Source organism: Mus musculus, chromosome 2 (assembly GCF_000001635.26).
Source record: "Mus musculus strain C57BL/6J chromosome 2, GRCm38.p6 C57BL/6J".
Classification (NCBI taxonomy): Eukaryota; Metazoa; Chordata; class Mammalia; order Rodentia; family Muridae; genus Mus; species Mus musculus.
The window spans coordinates 41,393,367-41,413,701 of NC_000068.7; the positions used below are offsets into that span (position 1 = coordinate 41,393,367).

Genomic DNA, 20,335 nt, shown 5'->3' on the forward strand with positions numbered 1-20,335 from the left:
ATATACACCTAAGTTTTGATGATGAATCCAGAAATATGTACACTGGGAATAACATCAGCATCTTCAATAAATGACACTGTTAAAACTGGGTGGTTTTCATGTAGAAGAATACAAACAGATCCATACTTATCACTCTGAACAAAAGTCAAGTCTAAATTGATCAAAGACTTTTAAATAAAACCAAATTCACTGAATTAGAAGAGAAATTAGTGAATATTCTTGAACTCATGTGAAGACTTTCTGAACTGAACACCAATAGTGTAAGCACTAATGTCAACAATTAATACATTGGATCTCAAGAAGTTAAAAAGGTTTTGTAAGGCAACAGGCACCATCATTTGTATAAAATGGAATGCTCCAGAACTGGAAAGATTTTTGTCAATCCACATCTTATAAAAGCCTAATATCCAAAATATATAAAGAACTCAAGAACCTAGATACAAAAGATGCCTAAATAATTCAATTAAAATTAAAGTGTAGTTTTAATTGAGAAATATCAAATTGCTAGAAAATATTTAAGGGACTTTTCAATATCCTTAGTGATCAGAAAATGCAAATCAAAACTACTTTGAGATTCTATTTTATACCTGTTTGTAAGGCTAAGACCAATAACACAAGTGACAGCCCATGCTGGACAGGATGAGGAGTAAGGGCAACACTTACACATTGTGTGTTGGGAATTCAAACTTGTAAAGCACTAGAAAATAATATGGTGGCTCTACAGAAAGTTGAGAATGTACAAACCTCATTGTCCAGCTCTACCACCTTGGGCATATCCTGAAAAGATGTTTCATCTTACCACAAGGATGATTGTTTGACCATGTTCACTGGGGCTCTGTTCATAGTAGCCAAAAACCAGAAACAATTGAGATATCCCTCAACAGAAGAATGGAAAAAGAGAATGTTGTACATTTATAAAATGTAGTATTACTCAGCTATTTAAAGAAAAATGACATCATAAAATTTACAGTCAAATGAATAAAACTAAAAAATAAATCCTTTGTGAGGTAACAGTACTAGAATAATAAGTATCTTTCTGAATGTATTCACTTATATATGGATATCAGCCATTAAATACATTATAATCAACCTATAACACATCGAACAAGAGAGGGTAATTATAGAATAAGGTACACGAGGGAGGGAGTGTATACAGATTGCCCTGGAAGGAGAAAATAGAATACATTCTGTTAGTAAAGGGAGGGCAGGAGGGAAGGAAATTGGGTGATTAGTTGGGAAGGGGGAGGGGATACATGCTTAACAGAGGTAATGCTAGAAGATACAGCATTGTCCATAGACGGACATTTGAGGGATGGTATGGAAACTGATTCCAGTGAAAGTTTTCTAAAATATAGGAAAGCTATCCCAATCAATCATATTTCAGTAATGGAGGGGATGGAATTCTCGCTGGCTTTTGCTTTATATCAAATAAGACTTCTAATATCAGGACTAGTTTTTATCCAAGTGGTCAAAGGGATCCTACAGAAATCTCCAAAGGAGCCACATTGTTGTCAAGAAAATAGATTGCTGTCCATAAACTAAATTCTAGGCCTCACTGCTGAGGACAATACCCACACATCTTATTGAACATAATAAAGTCAAGCTAGTATATACATGGAGTCTTCATTTCTATATTCTAGTCTCTTTAGTGTGAGAAAGTACTCTGGGGGCTACCAAAAGAGAACAGTAGATATCAACTCAGCCACAAAGCCTTAACCTAAAATCTGCCCTGCCTTCAAAATATTCTAAGACAATTGTGACCCAGAACTAGTGGTACAATCCAAATACGTCTTATTCGTTTTAAAGATCACAGTATTGCTTGAATGAAAAGAAATCAGAGACTAAACAGCCCAGATACCTAGGATAAACAAATACTACTGTTCTTTTTTTAAAAAGTAGATAATTATAGAAAAGAGAGCATTGTCTTGTTCCTGATTTTAGTGGAATTGCTTTAAGTTTTAAGTTTCTTTTCATTTAATTTGATGTTGTCCATTAGCCTGCTCTATATTGCTTTGATTATGTTTAGGTATGTGCCTTGTAAGACTGATCTCTGTAATACTTTTAACATGAAGGCACTAAAGAAAGATGTGATGTTTTTCTTTCAGTTTATGTATATGATGGATTATGTTGATGGATTTTCATATAGTGAATAATCCCTGCATCTTTGGGATGAAACCTACTTCAGAATGGAGGATGGTGTTTTTATGTGTTCCTGGATTCCATTTGCAAGTATTTTATTGAGATTTTTGCATCAATGTTCATCATAATAATCAGTCTGAAGTTCTCTTTGTGGAGTCTTTGTGTAATTTAGGTATCAGGGTGGTTCTGGATTTATAGAATGAGGAGTTTGGCAGTCTTTCTCCTGTTTTTATTTTCTGGAATAATTTGATGAGTATTGGTATTAGCTCGTCTTTGAATGTCTGGTAGAATTCTGCTCTATAACGATCTGGCCTTGGGCGTTGGACTTGTGTGTGTGTGTTTGTGTGTGTGTGTGTGTGTGTGTGTGTGTGTGTGTGTGTGTGTGTGTGTGTTGGGAATCTTAATGACTACATCAGTTTCTTTCAGGGTTATAGGGCTGTTTAAATAGTTTCCCTGATCATGGTTTGACTTTGGTAAATTCTGTCTAGAAAACCATTTTTTCATTATAATTCTCCAATTTCATGGATTACAGGCTTTTGAAGTAAGTAATGATTCTTTGAATTATCTCAGTATCTGCTGTTTATGTCTGTTATGTCTCCCTTTTCATTTCTGATTTTTGTTTTGTTTTGTTTTGTTCGGTTTTGTTTTCCAAGACAGGGTTTCTCTGTGTAGCCCTGGCTGTACTGGAACTTACTCTGTAGACTTGAACTTCGAAATATGCCTGCCTCTGCCTCCCAAGTGCTGGGATTAAAGGCATTCACCACCACTGTCTGGCTTGATTTTGTTTATTGATTACTGCCTCTCTGTCTTTTGGTTAGTTTAGCTAAGGGTTTGTCTACATTGATTTTCTCAAAGAACTAGCTTTTGGTATTGTTGGTTTTATAGTGTTATTTGTTTGTTTGTTTGTTTGTTTGTTTCTAACTGATTGATTTCAGCCCTGATTTTGATTATTTCCTGCCTTCTACTCCTTTTTGGTCTGCTTGATTCATCTCTTTTGTTTTACAGCTTTCAGGTGTAGGTTTAAATTACTAGTATGAGAACTTACTAATGTCTTTATGGAGGCACTTAGTGATATATTGAACTTAATTTTCACTGAATTCTAAAAATTCTTTAATTTATTTCTTTATTTCTTTCATGACCCAGAAGTCTTTGATTAGAAAACTGTTCAGTTTCTATGATTGTATAGAATTTCTGGTATTTCTGTTGTTTTTCAAGTCCAACTTTAATCCATTGTGGTCTGATAAAATACAAGGGATTATTTCAATCTTCTTGTATCTGTTGAGACTTGATATTTTTCCCTGACTATATGGTCTGTTTTGGAGAAGGATCCATGAGGCTCTGAGGGTTGTTTTGGTTGAAATATTTGGCACATGTCTGTTAGGTCCTTTTGGTTTTTAATGTCTGTTAGTTTCAGTATTTCTCTGTTTAGTTTTGTCAGATGACCTGTCAATTGGACAGAGTCCAGTGTTCAACTCTCCCACTACTAATGTGTGGGGTTAGACATGCAATTTAGTAATGCTTCTTCTACATATGTCCTGCTCATGCTCTCCATATCTAATCAATATGGTACTTGAAGTTCTAGCCAGAGCAATAAGACAAGCAGATCAAGGCAGTACAAATTGCAAAAGAAGAAGCCAAACTGTCAATATTTGTGGATGATATGATAGTATACATAAGCAACCCCAACTCCTATATTTTATAAACACCTTCATTAAGGTGGTTAAAAAATTAAACCAAAGAAATGAGCAGCACTTATTTATACAAATGGTAAGCAAGCAAAGGAAGAAATTATGAAAACAATATACTTTACAATAGCCTTGAATAATATAAAATATCTTGGTGTAACTCTAACCAAGCAATTGACAGATCTGGATGAAATTTTCCCAGAGGAAAGAAATTGAAGAAGATGTCAGAAGATACAAAGATCTTCCATGCTCATAGATCAGTAAGTTTAACATAATGAAAATGGTCATTTTAACAAAACAATCTACAGATTCAATGCAATCTCCTTCAAAATTCCAACAGAATTTTTATAACTTTGAAAGAGCCATTCTCAACATTATATGGAAAAAATGCAGGATAGCCAAACCAATCCTGAACAATGAAAGAACATTGGGTAGAATCACCATCCTTGACCTCAACCTGAACTACAAGCAAATAGTGGTAAAAATTGCATGTTATTGGTACAGAAACCGACATGTTAATAAATGGAATAGAATTGAAGATCCAGAAAAAAAAATACCCCACACACTTATGGACACTTGATTTTTGATAAAGAAGCCAAAATCAATACAATGGAGAAATGAAAGAATCTTAAACAAATGGTACTGGTCTAATTGGATGTCTGAATGTAGAAAAGTGGAAATAGATTCATAGATCCATATTTATCACTCTGCATAAAACTCAAGTCCAAGTGGATCAAGAACCTCAACATAATCTTGGATACACTACATCTAATAGAGTAGAAAGTGGGAAATAGCCTTGAACAAATTGTTACAGGAGACATGTTCCTAAATAGAACACCAATGGCTCAAGCTCTAAGATTAAAAATTGATGGGTAGGACCTCATGAAAATGAAAAGATTCTGTAAGGCAAAGGACACTCTCAATAGGCCCAAACTGCAGCCTACAGGTTGCAATAGAATTTTTCATCAATGTTACATCTGAAAAAGAGCTAATATCCGAAATATATTAAAAATTCAACACATAAGATACCAACAACCCAAATAACATAAATAAAAATGGGGTATAGAAATACACAGAATTCTCAAAAGAGGAATTTTGAATGGTTGTGAAGCCCTTAAAGAAATGTTCAAAGTCCTTAGTCATCAGGAAAATGCAAATCAAAACAACTCTGAGGTTCCATCTTACACCCATCAGAAAGGCTAAGAACAAAAACTCACAAGATAGCACTTGCTAGCAAGAATGTGGAGCAAGTGGACCACTCCTTCTTTGTTGGTGGGAGTGCAAACTTGTATAAGCACTTTGGAAATCAATTTGGTGGTTCCTCAGAAAACTTGGAATAATTTTAACTCAAGACCCACTTATACTACTCCTTGGCATATACCCAAAAGATGCTACAACATTCCACAAAGACACTTGCTCAACTATGTTCATAGCAGGTTTATTCCTAAAGGCCAGAAACTGAAAACAACTTACATGCCTCTCAACTGAAGAATGGATATAGAAAATGTGGAATATATACTAAATGGAGTATTATTCAGATATTATAAAACAAAGGCATCATGAATTTTGCTAGCAAATGGAATTTGAGAATATCATCCTGAATGAGATAACCCAGTCCCAAAAGGAGAGGCATGTTATGTTATCACTTAAATGTGGATATTAGCCATAAATTACATGCACTAGTCCTCTGCATATATATTATAACTTTCAGTTGAGTACTTTTCCAGGATTTTGAGACTGTGTATGGGTGGCTCTCTGATTCTTGTGCCTGCCCTTGAGTTTGCTTTGTCTAGCCTAGATGTAATAGTTTTGGCTTTATCATATCATATTTTATTTTGTCAAATGATTTGTTATCTTTTACAAGCCTGTTCTTTCCTAATTACAGACAGGAAGGGAAAGAATGGATTCTATAATGAGGGAAGCTGGGGAGGAAGTGGGAGGAGTAAGGGGGCGACTTTAATCAGGATATATTGTGTGAAAAGAAGAAGAAGAAAAAAACAAAAACAGTCTTTTTCTTGTTAACTGAGTGAAAAATCCTTGAGTTTTCTTTGCAATTGATGTAAAAGTTGTTTGTACTAGTAAGGTTCAAATGAAAGTTAAAGATATAATTTTACTTTTTTGGATATTTTTATGCATTTACATTTCAATTGTTATTTTGTTTCCTGATTTCCCCTCCAGAGCCTCCTTTTCCCATTCTCCCTGCCCTTGCTTCTATGAGGGCACTCCCACCCACTCACTCTTAGTTTATCTTAAAAATACATTTTAATTATGAATAAAATCCATTAATAATTAACATTATTTTGATATCTCAGCATTAACATTTTTCAAAGAAAATAAATCAATCTGTGTGAGAGTAAAGTTAATCCATTCAATTTATATTTCATTGAAAATGGATATAACATTACCCAGCAATTAGAGTTTAAGTTTATATTGAATTGTGTTTTGCGAGGAAACAAATATAACACCATGAGGCAAAAATCAAAAAAGAGCAAAACAATACCATGATTTTCCTCAATTACTTAATTTGCAAATTACTTTAAATTTTGAGCCAATGCTTTCTTCTCAGTCAAATACACTGAGAATTACTGGCGGTGTTTTTATTTGTTTGTTTTTTGGTTGGTTTGTTGGTTGCTTTTGTATGTTGGTTTGTTTTTACATTTGTTTGTTCTTTTTCCCCATGCATCGTAGACAATTTATAAAAAGCAAATCAAGAAATCTCTGTGGATTAGTAAAGAGCAGAAATCTGTCTGCTCAGATGGCAGCTGTACAGACAGAACTCCGTCTCACCCACATCCACCTAATCTTGCTCGTGTAGGGATAAAGCTTGGATGTTACATTCGGTTCAAGTTTGGCAACCCTACTTTGCTCTTCTGAATCCATTGTTGAAGGGAAGACTCCCCCCGCCCCAGTATCTCTGTCCATCATAACTGATCTGTATATACGTAGTATGGTCCCATTTCTCCTTCCTAAATTAATACATTTAAAATTTTTGCAAATAACAAAAATTCACTTTGTGCAACTTCAGGATATTAGGTAGATTCTCTAAATCACAAAAATAACGAGTAAATGGAGTAGAGGAGTGTATGCAAAAGGAAGACAGAAAACAATGTCTAGGTTTGATCACAAAACAATCAACAAGGAAGTTTAGAGATAGAGAAACTGAGCACGAAGTGTTCTAATGGATGTTTTTTTTGTTTGTTTTTTGTTTGTTTTTTTAAATTAGGCATTTTTTTTCCATTTACATTTCCAGTGCTATTCCAAAAGTCCCCCCCCCCACTCCCCAACCAACCCACTTCCACTTTTTGGCCCTGGTGTTCCCCTGTACTGAGGCATATAATGTTTGCAAGACCAATGGGCCTCTCTTTCCAGTGATGGCCGACTAGGCCATCTTCTGATACATATGCAGCTAGAGATACAAGCTCCTGGAGGTACTGGTTAGTTCATATTATTGTTCCACCTATAGGGTTGCAGATCCCTTTAGCTCCTTGGGTACTTTCTTTAGCTCCTCCATTGGGGGCCCTGTGATCCATTCAATAGCTGACTGTGAGCATCCACTTCTGTGTTTGCTAGGCCCTGGCATAGTCTCACAAGAGACAGCTATATCAGGGTCTGCAAGACTTTGCTGAAAGGACCCTAATGGATGTTTTTAAAAAAGCTTTTACCACCCTGAAAACAGAAAATACACAGATTGAGCTATCAGTTGCCCAGACCATAGGTCCTTCTTCTAAGGTAAATGAATAACAGGAAAAACAACAACAACAACAACACCTTACTGTTCTGTTGTGTGCTCTGCACAAGAAGGTGCTCTAAGAATGTAGAGGAAGTGAAGTTTGTGAAAGGAGAGAAACAAATCTATAGTATGAATGAGCAGCATTTGAAGACAGTTAAGATAGCAAACTTTTCTTACAATTTACCAAAATCTAAGAAATAGTTAGAAAACACTCTTTGAATGTTGCATGAAAGAAAAAAATAACTGAAAGGAGCTCTCTAAAGTAAATTTTGGTGTTTTGGTTCTTACATGAGAAAGCCTAGACCCTGTTGCTTCATTTGACTATTTGATAGGTGATCTCACGCGATGCAGGTGAGAATTCAAATGTTGTGCTTCCTTTGTTTCCCCTTTTTCTATTACCAAGGGAGTAACCTAAATCCTCAGCTGAAAATCAGGTTTACACAACTGTTCTGAGTGCACACAGAACCCTAGGGAGAAGGCTGCTCTGGCTTGTGGTACTTTCAACACTTCTTCATTTTCCAGTAAAACAGTTCAAATGATCATTTTCGTTAAAATCTGCAGAAAATATCTTCCAAATTCAAAAGCATAAGCCACAATACTTCATGTACAAAAGCAAACAAACAAAAGCTAAAAAACCAAAAACCAAACAACTAAAACAAAACAAACAAACAAAAAAGCAGTTCTTTACACTCTCTTCAGATGAGATTTTCTTTAGCTGAATACATGTCCTTATCTGTGACACAAAATAATTCTGCTCATAGTCTGTGATCTTCTTCTTGCTTCCTAATTTTTTATATCTATAGAACAAACCTCTTATGAAAGGAAAAGATTTCAGAGAAAGACATTAAATTGTTTGTGTAGGAATGTCCACAGCTGCTCCAGTGGAAGGCTTCCAGAATCGATTTAATAAGATGAATTGTGAGAGATAAAGTAGATTAAAATTTAGAGGAAGGTCAGACAGACTTATCGCTACTGTTTAATGTAAAGGTCAGAAACTGTAAAGCACCCATTGAGAATTCCATTACAATGGCCTGTAGTAAAAAGGAAAGGTGTTTTCCTCTCTCATCTTTACATAAAACCAAGTATATCCTTCAGAGAATGACAGTAATTGTTTGGAGATAATATAATATAAATGTCAACTCACATAAAGTTAGAACAAACAGAATATGCTAAATAAAAATGTAAACAGCTGGCAGAGGAGAAACACATGATCTTTATAAAGAACTCAAGCTGTGAAATTCTGAACAAGTATCTTGAACTTTATGAATCAACACATGTTGGCTTATTTTTTTGCCCCCATTTATCAACAACGAACTTTCTTACTGGTACTTACTACTTGGACAGTAGATTTAAAAAAAAAATTTTTTTTAATTCCCTAACAACTTTATAAAACATATATAGAAGAGAAATATTATGTCTTTATTTTATTTAATTCTGGATTGAAATTGCCAATGATTACTACATAATTATTGCCAATAATTACTACATAAAATGGCATTTTATTCAAAGGAGAGCAGACCTATATCAATATCGGAAAATTTGTACATCATTATGTAATGCCAGGCTCTTTTATATCACTTATGTATAAACCAGGATCTTAGTATATAAAAAGACTCAATACATATGGCATCTATTCTCTCAACATAAATAAAAGTTGTTTTCCAACAATAAATCTATGTCAATTATTATTAATGATGCTTTAAATTATTATTAAATGTGCACGCATGGGCAGAAAAGTAAAAAGATACACTGAGATCATTCTGGTTTCTTTTTATAACTTGGGAACATCAAAAGCATGAGATAAGCATCAAGCAAGTTGTGCAGCAGCAATAAGTATGTCCAGCGGTCAGACAGAAGACAGTAAAATGCAATGGCCAAGAACCATAATCAAGTGTCCCTTTAAAGTGAAGTATGAAAGTATTTGAAGAATATTTAGTAAAAACTTCAATAATTAGATGAAATCTAAACGTGAAAATAAAACTGTCACTTCCTCTATCATGAATATGCTAAATTATTGGATATCAACTTAAAAATATTTTCAGAGGTGACTAATGTAAGGAAATAGCCACATAAGGAAATTAGCAGTATCTTATATAAAAAAGGTAAAATAAAGTTGAGATTTTGAAAAAGGCATGAGTAGAATGTTACATAATCTAAATAAATTAAACTGTCAAGGTGAGATAGGAATTACCTTATGCTTTTGTGATTTTAAGTATCAAGAGTGTCCAGGGTTCTTGTTTTATTATTTTACCTACAGATCTGAACACTCATAAGAAAAATTGATATCACTTTGGCAGAATATCTTTACTTATTACAGTAATTTGAATGAGAATGGTCCTTATAGACTCATATATTTGAATACTTGGTTGTGAGTTGGTGAAATGGTTTGGGAAGGATTAGGAAATGTGGCCGTTTTAGAGGGAGTATGCCATTATGGATGGGCTTTGGGTTTCAAAAGCCAAGACCATTCCGATTTAGTGCGCTCTCTATTTTGCCCCTGTTTCTTGCTGCTTATAAGAAACTTTTAGTAAAAATGTAAACAGCATGTTTGGCTTTCAAGTGCTTCCCACATAATGGCTGATTCCAGCCAGTTATTTTAAAATGTAAAATAGAAATAAGCAAAACAAAAACTATTCACCTAAGACAAGGCAAGAAAAACAAACAAACAAAACCCACAAAAGCCATGGTTACACTCTAGAAATCAGTCTGATGGTTCCTCAGAACTGGACATAGTATTACCTGAGGAACCAGCCATACAACTCCTCAGATATACCCAAAAGATGCTCCAACACATAACATGATATGCTCCACTATGTTCATAAAAGCCTTATATATAATAGCCAGAAGTTGGAAAGAACCCAGATGTCCTTCAAAAGAGGAATGGATACAGAAAATGTAGTACTCCATTTACACAATGGACTACTACTCAGCTATTAAAAACAATGACTTCATGAAATTCTTAGGTAAATGGATAGAACCAGAAAATATCACCCTGAGTGAGGTAACCCAATCAAAATAGAAATCACATGGTATGCACTCACTGATAAGTAGATATTAACCCATAATCTAGGAATACAATTCACAGACAACATGAAGCTCAAGAAGAAGGAAGAACAAAGTGTGGGTGCTTCAGTCCTTAGAAGGGGGAACAAAATACTCATGGGAGCAAATAGGGAGACAAAGTGTGGAGCAGAGACTGAAGGAAAGGCCATCCAGAGTCTTCCCCACCTGGGAATCTATCCCATATACAGTCACCAAACCCAGAAACTATTGCGGATGCCAAGAAGTGCATGCTAACAGGGTCCTGATATAGCTGTCTCCTGAGAGATTCTGCCAGAGCCTGACAAATACAGAGGCGGATGCTCTCAGCCAACAATTGGACAGAGCATGGGGTCCCCAGTGGAGGAGTTAGAGAAATGCCTGAAGGAGCTGAAGAGGTTTGTAACCCCATAGGAAGAATAACAATATCAACCAACCAGATCATCCCCAAGTTCCCAGGGACTAAACCACCATCTAAGAAGTCATATAGAGGGACCTATGTCTCCAACTGCATATGTGACCGAGGATGGTCTTTTCAGACATCAATGGGAGAAGAGGCCCTTGGTCCTGTGAAGGCTGGATGCCCCAGTTTTGGGGAATATGAGGGTGGGGAGGCAGGAGTGGGTTGATGGGTGAGTGGGAGAACACCCTCATAAAAACAGAGGGATGGGGGTATGATATAGGGAGTTACTAGGGGTAAACCAGGAAAGGGGATAGCATTTGAAATGTAAATAAAGAAAATATGCAATTAAAAAAAAGAGAGAGAAAAAAGATTCATGGTTACTACAAAAGAAATGAGACAGCAAAACAGAAAGTTCAGTTGAATTGTTGAGAGACAGGATCCAAAGCCAAGGAAATGATAAAAATTTTGTGGAAGTCTCGCTTTTTAAATAATTAATTATTAATTAATTAATCTATCTATTTATGTCTCAAATCCTGTCCCCCCTTTACCGTCCCCCCATGTCCCTCCCCTGATATCTCCTTCCCTTTGCCTCTGAAGGTGGTTTTCTACTACAAATTTTACTGTTTTTTTTTACCTCTCTGTGTCTCTTTATCTCTGTCTCTGTCTCTCTGTCACTCTCTTTTTTTCCTGTTTTTCTCTCCAACGCTGACTCTTTCACATGTGCGTGCATGTGAGTATGTGTGTGTGTGTGTGTGTAAAAGTGCTTTATGAAGACACTGTGTGTTCTTTGACTATAGTAAATTATGAGAAAACTGAACAACATAAAATTAAAAGACAAAGGGATAGATGTTTGTTAATCCAGAAGAGATGTATTCTCCTAGGAACGCCTATCCATTTTGATAAATAAGCAACCATGGCCATAGATATAATTCCTTTATGAATGTGATGTCGGTGAGAACACGAATTGAGTAAGAATTTTATCAAATGGACATTCTATATGGAAACTTTCATTATGTACTGCTTGCTTCCTTTGAAAATACCTTGAGTCTACAGGGGCTGTACCATATGCTCTGTCTTCCAAGAAGTACAGCAAAGGGCTGAGGAATCATTTGGGGATTTAATGAGTTTTGACAACTAGTCTTCAAACTGAAGCCAGAAACTCCTGCTCTTTCTTCCACAGCATGTTTTGAAACTGAAATATATGACTAATAACATAAATTCACTACTAGCCTTACATGCATTATGTATAATAATACTTTTCTGTCTATATGCCAATATTATTTTATAACTTCCATACCAGAAAGTATAATCAAAATAATAAAGAATGAAACTAACGAATTTGATTTGAAATACTCTGGATTGTCTTTTCCGAAAGCCATCCTAGAGTGTCTTCTTTGCTCAATTCCTATCACCTGTCCTCATCATGCAGCCTGTTTAATAGGAGGATCCTTGTGTAGTTTACAACTTAAAACTAAAAATAAGTCAAGCTCTCTCATATGTTTCTTGAAACATGTCCATGAATTATGTAGATTCTCTCAACAATGTCCTTACTATCCTACCACATAAGAAGGCCACCCTGACAATTTGGCCTTTAAAGCAGCAATATGTGGGAAAACTGAATTGTAAACTATAAGCATTCAAATGTCTCTTCTCATATGATAATCCAACTGGAAGCACTCCCTAGAGTCTACAAGAGACTTTGGATAATTTTGAGGCCGAATGGTACTTTCAAAGTCCTTAATGTACAATGATGGTCTCTTAACTTGCAACACATAAGCATGGGAAGGAGTGATAGAATCCTATTTCTCAGATGAAAATAAGTTAACTTAGGGCAATTTATCTTTCATAGCATATTATGGTGTCTTGCCAGCAGGCCACAGATGCACACCCTATGAGAAGCCCGAACAGACATATGTGAGGAGGGCAAATGAGTTGAACTGCAGTGCAGTAATGAGGTGTCAACCACCCTCCAGATGAATGCTTCAAATATTTATCTTAAGAACAAAAATACCTTCTTGCAATTTTTTCCTATGCCTGCTTAATAACCAGAGTTTTTATTTTATATATCTCAGGAATAAATCCATTGAGAGAAGCATGAGAAAGAAATGAAGAGAGGACATGAAATTATGGCATACTAGAGAATAAGAGATAGATAATATTTAATATTAACTCTATGAATAATTCAATAGCCTCCTGATTTGAAGACAATTGAATTCAAATATCCATAGGAAAAAGTTTCCTAGTAATTTTCTGCTTCTTTTCGAGCTTCTATTGTTTACCTACCCACTCCAAAATTATTAATCATGTCAAGACCAACAACAGATTTTTTTGTGTTTGCTTGTCTCAGGGATCAGAGATTGAACAGCCGTATTTGAATCATTACTGTGATTTTTGTCTTATTGTCCAAATAAAACGGAACCAATTGGCAAATTTTGACAAAATCCCGGGCCTTTCTTCTAGAAATCTAGTATGCACCTAGCCATTCTTTCCAAAGACAGAGAGAATACCATATGAAAGAAAATCCCTGAGACACTGGCAATCATGTGATTTGTGAAATCGTTGGAGAACACAGATGTATCTACTTAGGAAAGGCTTGGAAAACTAAACAGTCACAGTATAATTGATTCTCCAGATTTCAACACTTTAAATAAAGAACACTATTGTTTGTCTGTGGGCATGCCACCTATTTAGAAGGAAACCATGGGTTTTTAATCATTTATTTATCCCCTTCCCCTCTCCCCTCTCTCCATGTTGCCATGGTCAGCCTCTGCTTCTCTAATCTTCTTCCTCTCTCTGCCTTTCTACAATAGATGACTTAAACACACACACCCTCAAAGAGAGAAAGACAGAAAGAAAGAATTGTCTGTTAAATGATAAAGATGACAATATTATTGCTTATGAGCTAACACATTTCTGTGACTATAATATTGTTGTTATCTGACTGTGGTGGTTTAAATAGGTATGGGACCCAAAGACTCATGTGTTTCAATGCTTCACCTATACGGAGTGACACTATTAGGGAGTGTGGCCTTGTTGAAATAGATGTGGGCTTGTTGGACGAAATGTGTCACTATGCATGCAGGTTCTGAGGTTTCTTATGCTTAAGCTATGCCCAGTGTGGCACACAGTCTCCTGCTGCCTGTTGATCAAGATGTAGAACTCTCACCTCCTTCTCCAGCGTGATATCTACTTGGACACTGCCTTCCTTCCCACTATGATGATAATGGACTAAACCTCTGAAACTGTAAGCCAGCCCCAATTAATTGTTTTCCTTTATGAGAGCTGTTTTGGTCTCAGTGTCTCTTCAAAGCAATAAAAGCCTAAGGCACTAACTAACATGTCTGATAGTAGATGATGCTTTATAATGCAATATATGCTGTTGACAAGGTCTGCTTTATCACAGATATACTAAGAACTACAGCCATGAGCTCTTTGTTCTCTTTTATTTTATTCAGGATAGCCAATTATCTGGAAATGGAAATGTGGGAAAATAGACTTATTAAATGCTTATCTCAAATTTCAAGAAAAGAGATTTGACATAATAGTAAATGATAACTATACATTTTGTATAATTATTTTTCCCTTTTGAGACACTTTAGAATTCGCATAAGATGGGTATGATGCTAACAAAATATTTAATGAATGTAGAAAGCAAAGGGCACAGAAAGCAACAAGATAGTGGGTACTACTGAAGTAAGAAACCAGTAAGAAGAAAGAAAAAAATAAAAAAAACAGAGATCCTATTTTGTGCTGTTCTACATGTATATTCTTAAAGTGATGAGCAATTAGTGTATGATTTAATAATGAACTATAAATAGTTTAAACACATATCAAACTCTAGAGGGATTTCATAAGTTAATACCATTACTCACCCTCTTTTGTACAATTGATATGTGTTTCATCACTGAAGTCTCCGCAGTCATTGTCACCATCACAGGCCCAGTGCCCTGGGATACACCGGCCACTTGAACATCTGAACTGGTCATCAAGGCAGGAGTGAACACAGCCCACCTCATCACTCCTGTCTCCACAGTCATCATCTGGAAAGAAATACTGAAAGCTAGTAAAAGCGTGGAAGAACATTTTTCTTTTACATTTCTATCTTGTGTGTATATTGACTCATAATTTTAGAAAAGGAAAGGTAAATTCATAACCAAAATTTCCAAAGAACAGGCACTTTATTCAGATATTGCAAATTGACATGGGGAAAATTCCGTAATGATTCATTAACTACCAATGTTACCTAAATGCTTTCGAACCTGAATTGTCTAGGTCATTTCCTTAATTATTCCCTATATTCATCTTTGGACATGGATATATGAAAATGAAGCTCTGTCAGATCCCCATAGGGCAAATATCATGCTCCATTATCCTTAATGCTGATCCCCAGTGACATGCCAGCTTCCTGCTCACCACTTTTCTTAGCCACTTTGTTTGGCAGTACAAGTTTGTTTGCAATTCCCTTTGAAGGAAGCCAGGCAGCCCAGACAGCTGTGCCCCAACCTGTTCAATGCTGTGCAGTGAGCAGTTGGTACTTGCCAGTGTCGCAGTGCCATTTGTTGCTGATGCATCTCCCACTCTTGCATATGAACTGAGTCAGAGGCTCACAGGTTGGAAATTCTGCGAAAGATGTAAAAAGAAATATAAGAAACATATCATGAATTGTGTTTGATTTGATTTCTATCCCATTTACTAATGTGATCAGAACTCTAGTCCTCTAGAAAAGCACAGAAGACAGAAGATAAACAAATGCCATGATTATAACTTCTTAAGGATATTAAGGAGAGGGTCTTAATGTCAGAACATCACTTAAATGTCTGAAATGAGGAATTTCTAGCCACCATAAGCCCAGGAAAATTGTTGAATGGCATATCATTAGAACTCATCATATTTTCTATAATTCACATGCAGGGCCAACCTTGCCTTCATGAGTTATAGCAACAAGAGCTCTGCTGTGCTGCTACAAAATATTGTTTCTGTACATTTGAACTTTAGCACTTCTCTAAATTCAGAAAACCAAGCAGGATCATCAAGGGTAACACTGACCTCTGAGGGATGCCAACATTGCAAAGGAAAATAAATTAATCAACTAATGAAGTCAGTTTAGTTGCTACCTAGTATTTATGAAGTCTTTGACACTGTGAATTAAAATCTAAAAAAAGGAGCAAAAAGCTGAGAAAAACTGATGCAGATTTTAAAAACGAGACTAAGTCAATTAATATAAATTAAACCAATAGGATAAAAACACCTCTCTCCTATGCCTTACATAACAATAATGAGTAATATTTATGATAAAAGACAAATAATTGACATAGTAAATCCAATTAGCCATTTTAATATTCTAATAAATACAGAAACCAATACTAGCATAATAATAACTGATAATTATTAAAATTAATAAAAACTTAATAATAGAGAAAAATAATGTGCTGAACATTTCAGCAAAAATTTGAACTGAGAGTTTTGCAGGAAAAAATAGTACTATCTTTATTTACAGATAGAGGAAATGATTCACATAAAGATTTGAAGATTTCTCAGAATAAGGACTTTTCTCTCAAGAAAACATAGAATCATAATCAACATATTTTCTTTAGAACTGGTTACTTAATGATCTTAAAATATTTTATAGAAAAAGAACGAACAATTTTATCAGATATAATCTTTGGACTTCTTAAGAGACATTTAAAATAAATTCTTGTTGGGCATACTACAGTTAGGGTGACCAAAATGTTGTTGTTGTTTAATCTAACTAATAGTTACATATCTATTAGCTGCTTACCATCTTATTTGTAGTTTTGAATTTGGAATTTTGAGAACTAGTTAATTTGAAGAAAAATATAAAAACAAACAAATGAACTAACAAACAAAAAACCTACCATATTTATCATCTTTAACAAATGAGGGGGCACAAACTCGGCAGACAGTCCCACGGTACCCAGAGGACACTTCACACCGCAGGCGCCCTAGCACACTCAGGATTTATTTATGGTTTTGTTGTTGTTTTGTTTTTTGACTTTGGTGTTTTGTTTTGTTTTGTTTTGAGACAGGGTTTCTCTGTATAGTCCTGGTTGTCCTGGAACTCACTTTGTAGACCAGCCTGGCCTTGAACTCAGAAATCTGCCTGCCTCTGCCTCCCAAGTGCTGGGATTAAAAGCATGTGCCAACACCTCCCGGCCACACTCAGGATCTTAGGATCACTGGTAAGTGGAACACAACATCTGTTCCAAAACAACTGAGAGGGGCCTGTGCCAGCAGGATGAGGGACATCGGAAACCTGCCCTACCAGTGGCTGGGGTTCATTCCAGTCTGTGCTTGCCCCTGGCCACCTTGGGCATGAACTCAGAGGACAGTCCCACTGTCCCCAGGGACTCTCCACTGCAGACGCTCTAGAACACCCAGCACCCTAGAATCACTTGTCTGAGTTAAAGATGAAGCTTCTTAGAAAACCACGAAGATGGAATTATAAGAATTCTTGCCTGGCATTTGAATGATGGCATCTAAGTTAGAGTTGTAATTTCTTTCTTATTTATTTATTTATTTATTTATTTATTTATTTATTTATTTATTGGTTTTGCACACCATCCCTGCCAGAGGAGAGTCAGGCTCCAGAGGGGGCTCTTACTCTAAGATTCAGGCAAGAGCATCAGCTTGTATCCTAGGTCTCTCAGAGACCAGTCCTCCAAGGAGAGCACACGGGCCACATAAGAATCAGAGCATCTTGGACAGGGTCCCTTCAGGCCTCCGTCTTCAGCCAGAAGGTAGAGCTGAGCTCCAGACCTCTATGCATCTTCCTTGCAAGAGAAGAGCTTGCCTGCAGAGAGTAATCTGACCAATGGGAATCAGGAGTGCTGACAGAGGCTAACAGAATTACAGGAGGAACAAGCTCCAGCCAGAGACAACTATAACAACTAATGCCAGAAATTACCAGATGGCGAAAGGCAAACATAAAAATCTTACTAACAGAAACCAAGACTAGTCAGCATCATCAGAACCCAGGACTCCCACCAAGGCGAGTCCTGGATATGCCAATACACTCAAAAAACAAGATTTGGAGTTAAAAATCATATCTCATGATGCTGGTAGAGGATGTTAAGATGGGCATTAAAAACTCACTTAGTGAACTACAAGAGAACACTGCTAAATAGGTAGAAGTCCTTAAAAAGGAAACACAAAAATCCGTTAAAGAATTACAGGAAAACTCAACCAAACAAGTAATGGAATTGAACAAAACCATGCAAGATCTAAAAATAAAAGTAGAAACTATAAAGAAAACACAAAGGGAGACAACTCTGGAGATAGAAATCCTAGGAAAGAAATCATGAACCATAGATGTGGCATCAGCAACAGAATACAAGAGATGGAAAAGCGAATCCCAGGTGCAGAAGATTCCATATAAAACATGGACTCAACAATCAAAGAACATGCAAAATGCAAAAATATCCTAACTCAAAACATCCAGGAAGTCCAGGACATAGTGAAAAGACCAAAGCTAAGAGTTATAGGTATAGATGAGATTGAAAATTTTCAACTTAAAGGGCCAGAAAATATCTTCAAAAAATTATAGAAGAAATCTTCCCCAACCTAAAGAAAGAGATGCCCATAAACATACAAGAAGCCTACAGGACACCAAATAGACTGGACCAGAAAAGAAATTCATCCCTACACATAACAATCAGAACAAAAAAATGGACTAAATAAAGATAGAATATTAAAATCAGTAAGGGAAAAAGGTCAAGAAACATATATAAAGGCAGGCCTATTATACCCCAGATTTCTCCCCATAGACTATGAAAGCTAGAAGATCCTGGTCAGATGTTACAGACCCCAAGGGAACACAAATGCCAGCCTAGGTTACTATAACCAGCAAAACTCTCAATTACCATAGATGGAGAAAGCACAGTATTCCATGACAAAACCAAATACACACAGTATCTTTCCATGAATTCAGCCCTTCCAAGGATAATAAAAGGAAAACTCCAACACAAGGAGGAAAATTATGCCCTAGAAAAAGCAAGAAAGTAATCCTTCAACAAACCTAAAAGAAGATAGCTGCAAGAACAGAATCCCAACTCTATCAACAAAAATAACAGGATGCAACAATTACCTTTTTTAAATATCTCTTAACATCAATGGAATCAATTCCCAAATAAAAAGACATAGACTAACAGACTGGCTACCTAAATAGGACCCAATATTTTGCTGCATACAGGAAACCAATCTCAGGGACAAAGACAGACACTACCTCAGAATAAAATGCTGGAAAAAAATTTCCAAGCAAATGGTCTGAAGAATCAAGCTGGAATAGCCATTCTAATATAGAATAAAATCAACTTCCAACCCAAAGTTATTAAAAAAGATAAGGAGGGGCACTTCACAACATCAAAAGTAAAATCTTCCAAAATGAACTCTCAGTTCTGGATATCTATGGTTCAAATGCAAGGGCAGCGACATTCTTTAAAGAAACTATAGTAAAGCTCAAAGCACACACTGCAACTCAGACAATAATAGTGGGAAACTTCAACACCCCATTCTCATCAATGGACAGATCCTGGAAACAGAAACTAAACAGAGACACATGGAAACTAACAGAAGGTATGAAACAAATGGATTTAACAGATATCTCCAGAACACTTTATCCTAAACCAAAAGAATATACCTTCTTCTCAGCACCTCATGGCACCTTCTCCAAAACTGACCATATAACTGGTCACAAAACAGGCCTCAACCAATACAAAAACATTGAAATTATTCCATATGTCCTAACAGATCAACAGGTACTAATGCTGATCTTTAATAACACCATAAATAACAGAAAGCCAATATTCACGTGGAAGCTGAACAACACTCTACTCAATGATTCCTTGGTAAAGGAGGAAATAAAGAAAGAAATTAAAGACTTTGTGGAGTTTAATGAAAATGAAGCCAAACATACCCAAAATTATGGTACACAATGAAAACAGTCCTAAGAGGAAAACTCATAGCCCTGAGTGCCTCCACAAAGAAACTAGAGAGAGCAGAAACTAGCAGTCTGACAGCACACCTAGAAGCTCTAGAACTAAAGGAAGCAAATTCACCCAAGAGGAGTAGATGGCAGGAAATAATCAAACTCAGGGCTGAAATAAACCAAGGGGAAACAAAAAGAACTATACAAAGAATCAACTACACCAGGAGTTGGTTTTTTTTTTTTTTTTTTGAGAAAATCAACAAGATAGATAAACCCTTAGCCAGACTCACTAGAGGGCACAGGGACAGTATCCTAATTAACAAAATCAGAAATGAAAAGGGAGACATAGCAACAGAACTTGAGGAAATCCAAAACATCATCAGATCCTACAAATG

General features: G+C 36.0%; 1 protein-coding gene across 10 annotated transcripts in view; it reads right to left on the reverse strand.

Moving 5' to 3' along the window:
- Positions 1-20,335, reverse strand: part of Lrp1b (low density lipoprotein-related protein 1B) — a 2,058,309-nt gene that overhangs the window by 798,077 nt on the left and 1,239,897 nt on the right. For all 10 annotated transcript variants that reach the window (XR_374143.4, XR_374144.4, XM_006498463.4 and 7 more), the window contains exons 19-20: positions 15,536-15,616; positions 14,869-15,036 (exon numbers count right to left, since the gene is read on the reverse strand). Coding sequence is in view for 8 of the 10 variants with exons in the window: in XM_006498463.4 (XP_006498526.1) it covers positions 14,869-15,036; positions 15,536-15,616 (249 nt within the window). In the remaining 2 variants the exon portion in view is untranslated. The remainder of the gene's footprint in view (positions 1-14,868; positions 15,037-15,535; positions 15,617-20,335) is intronic.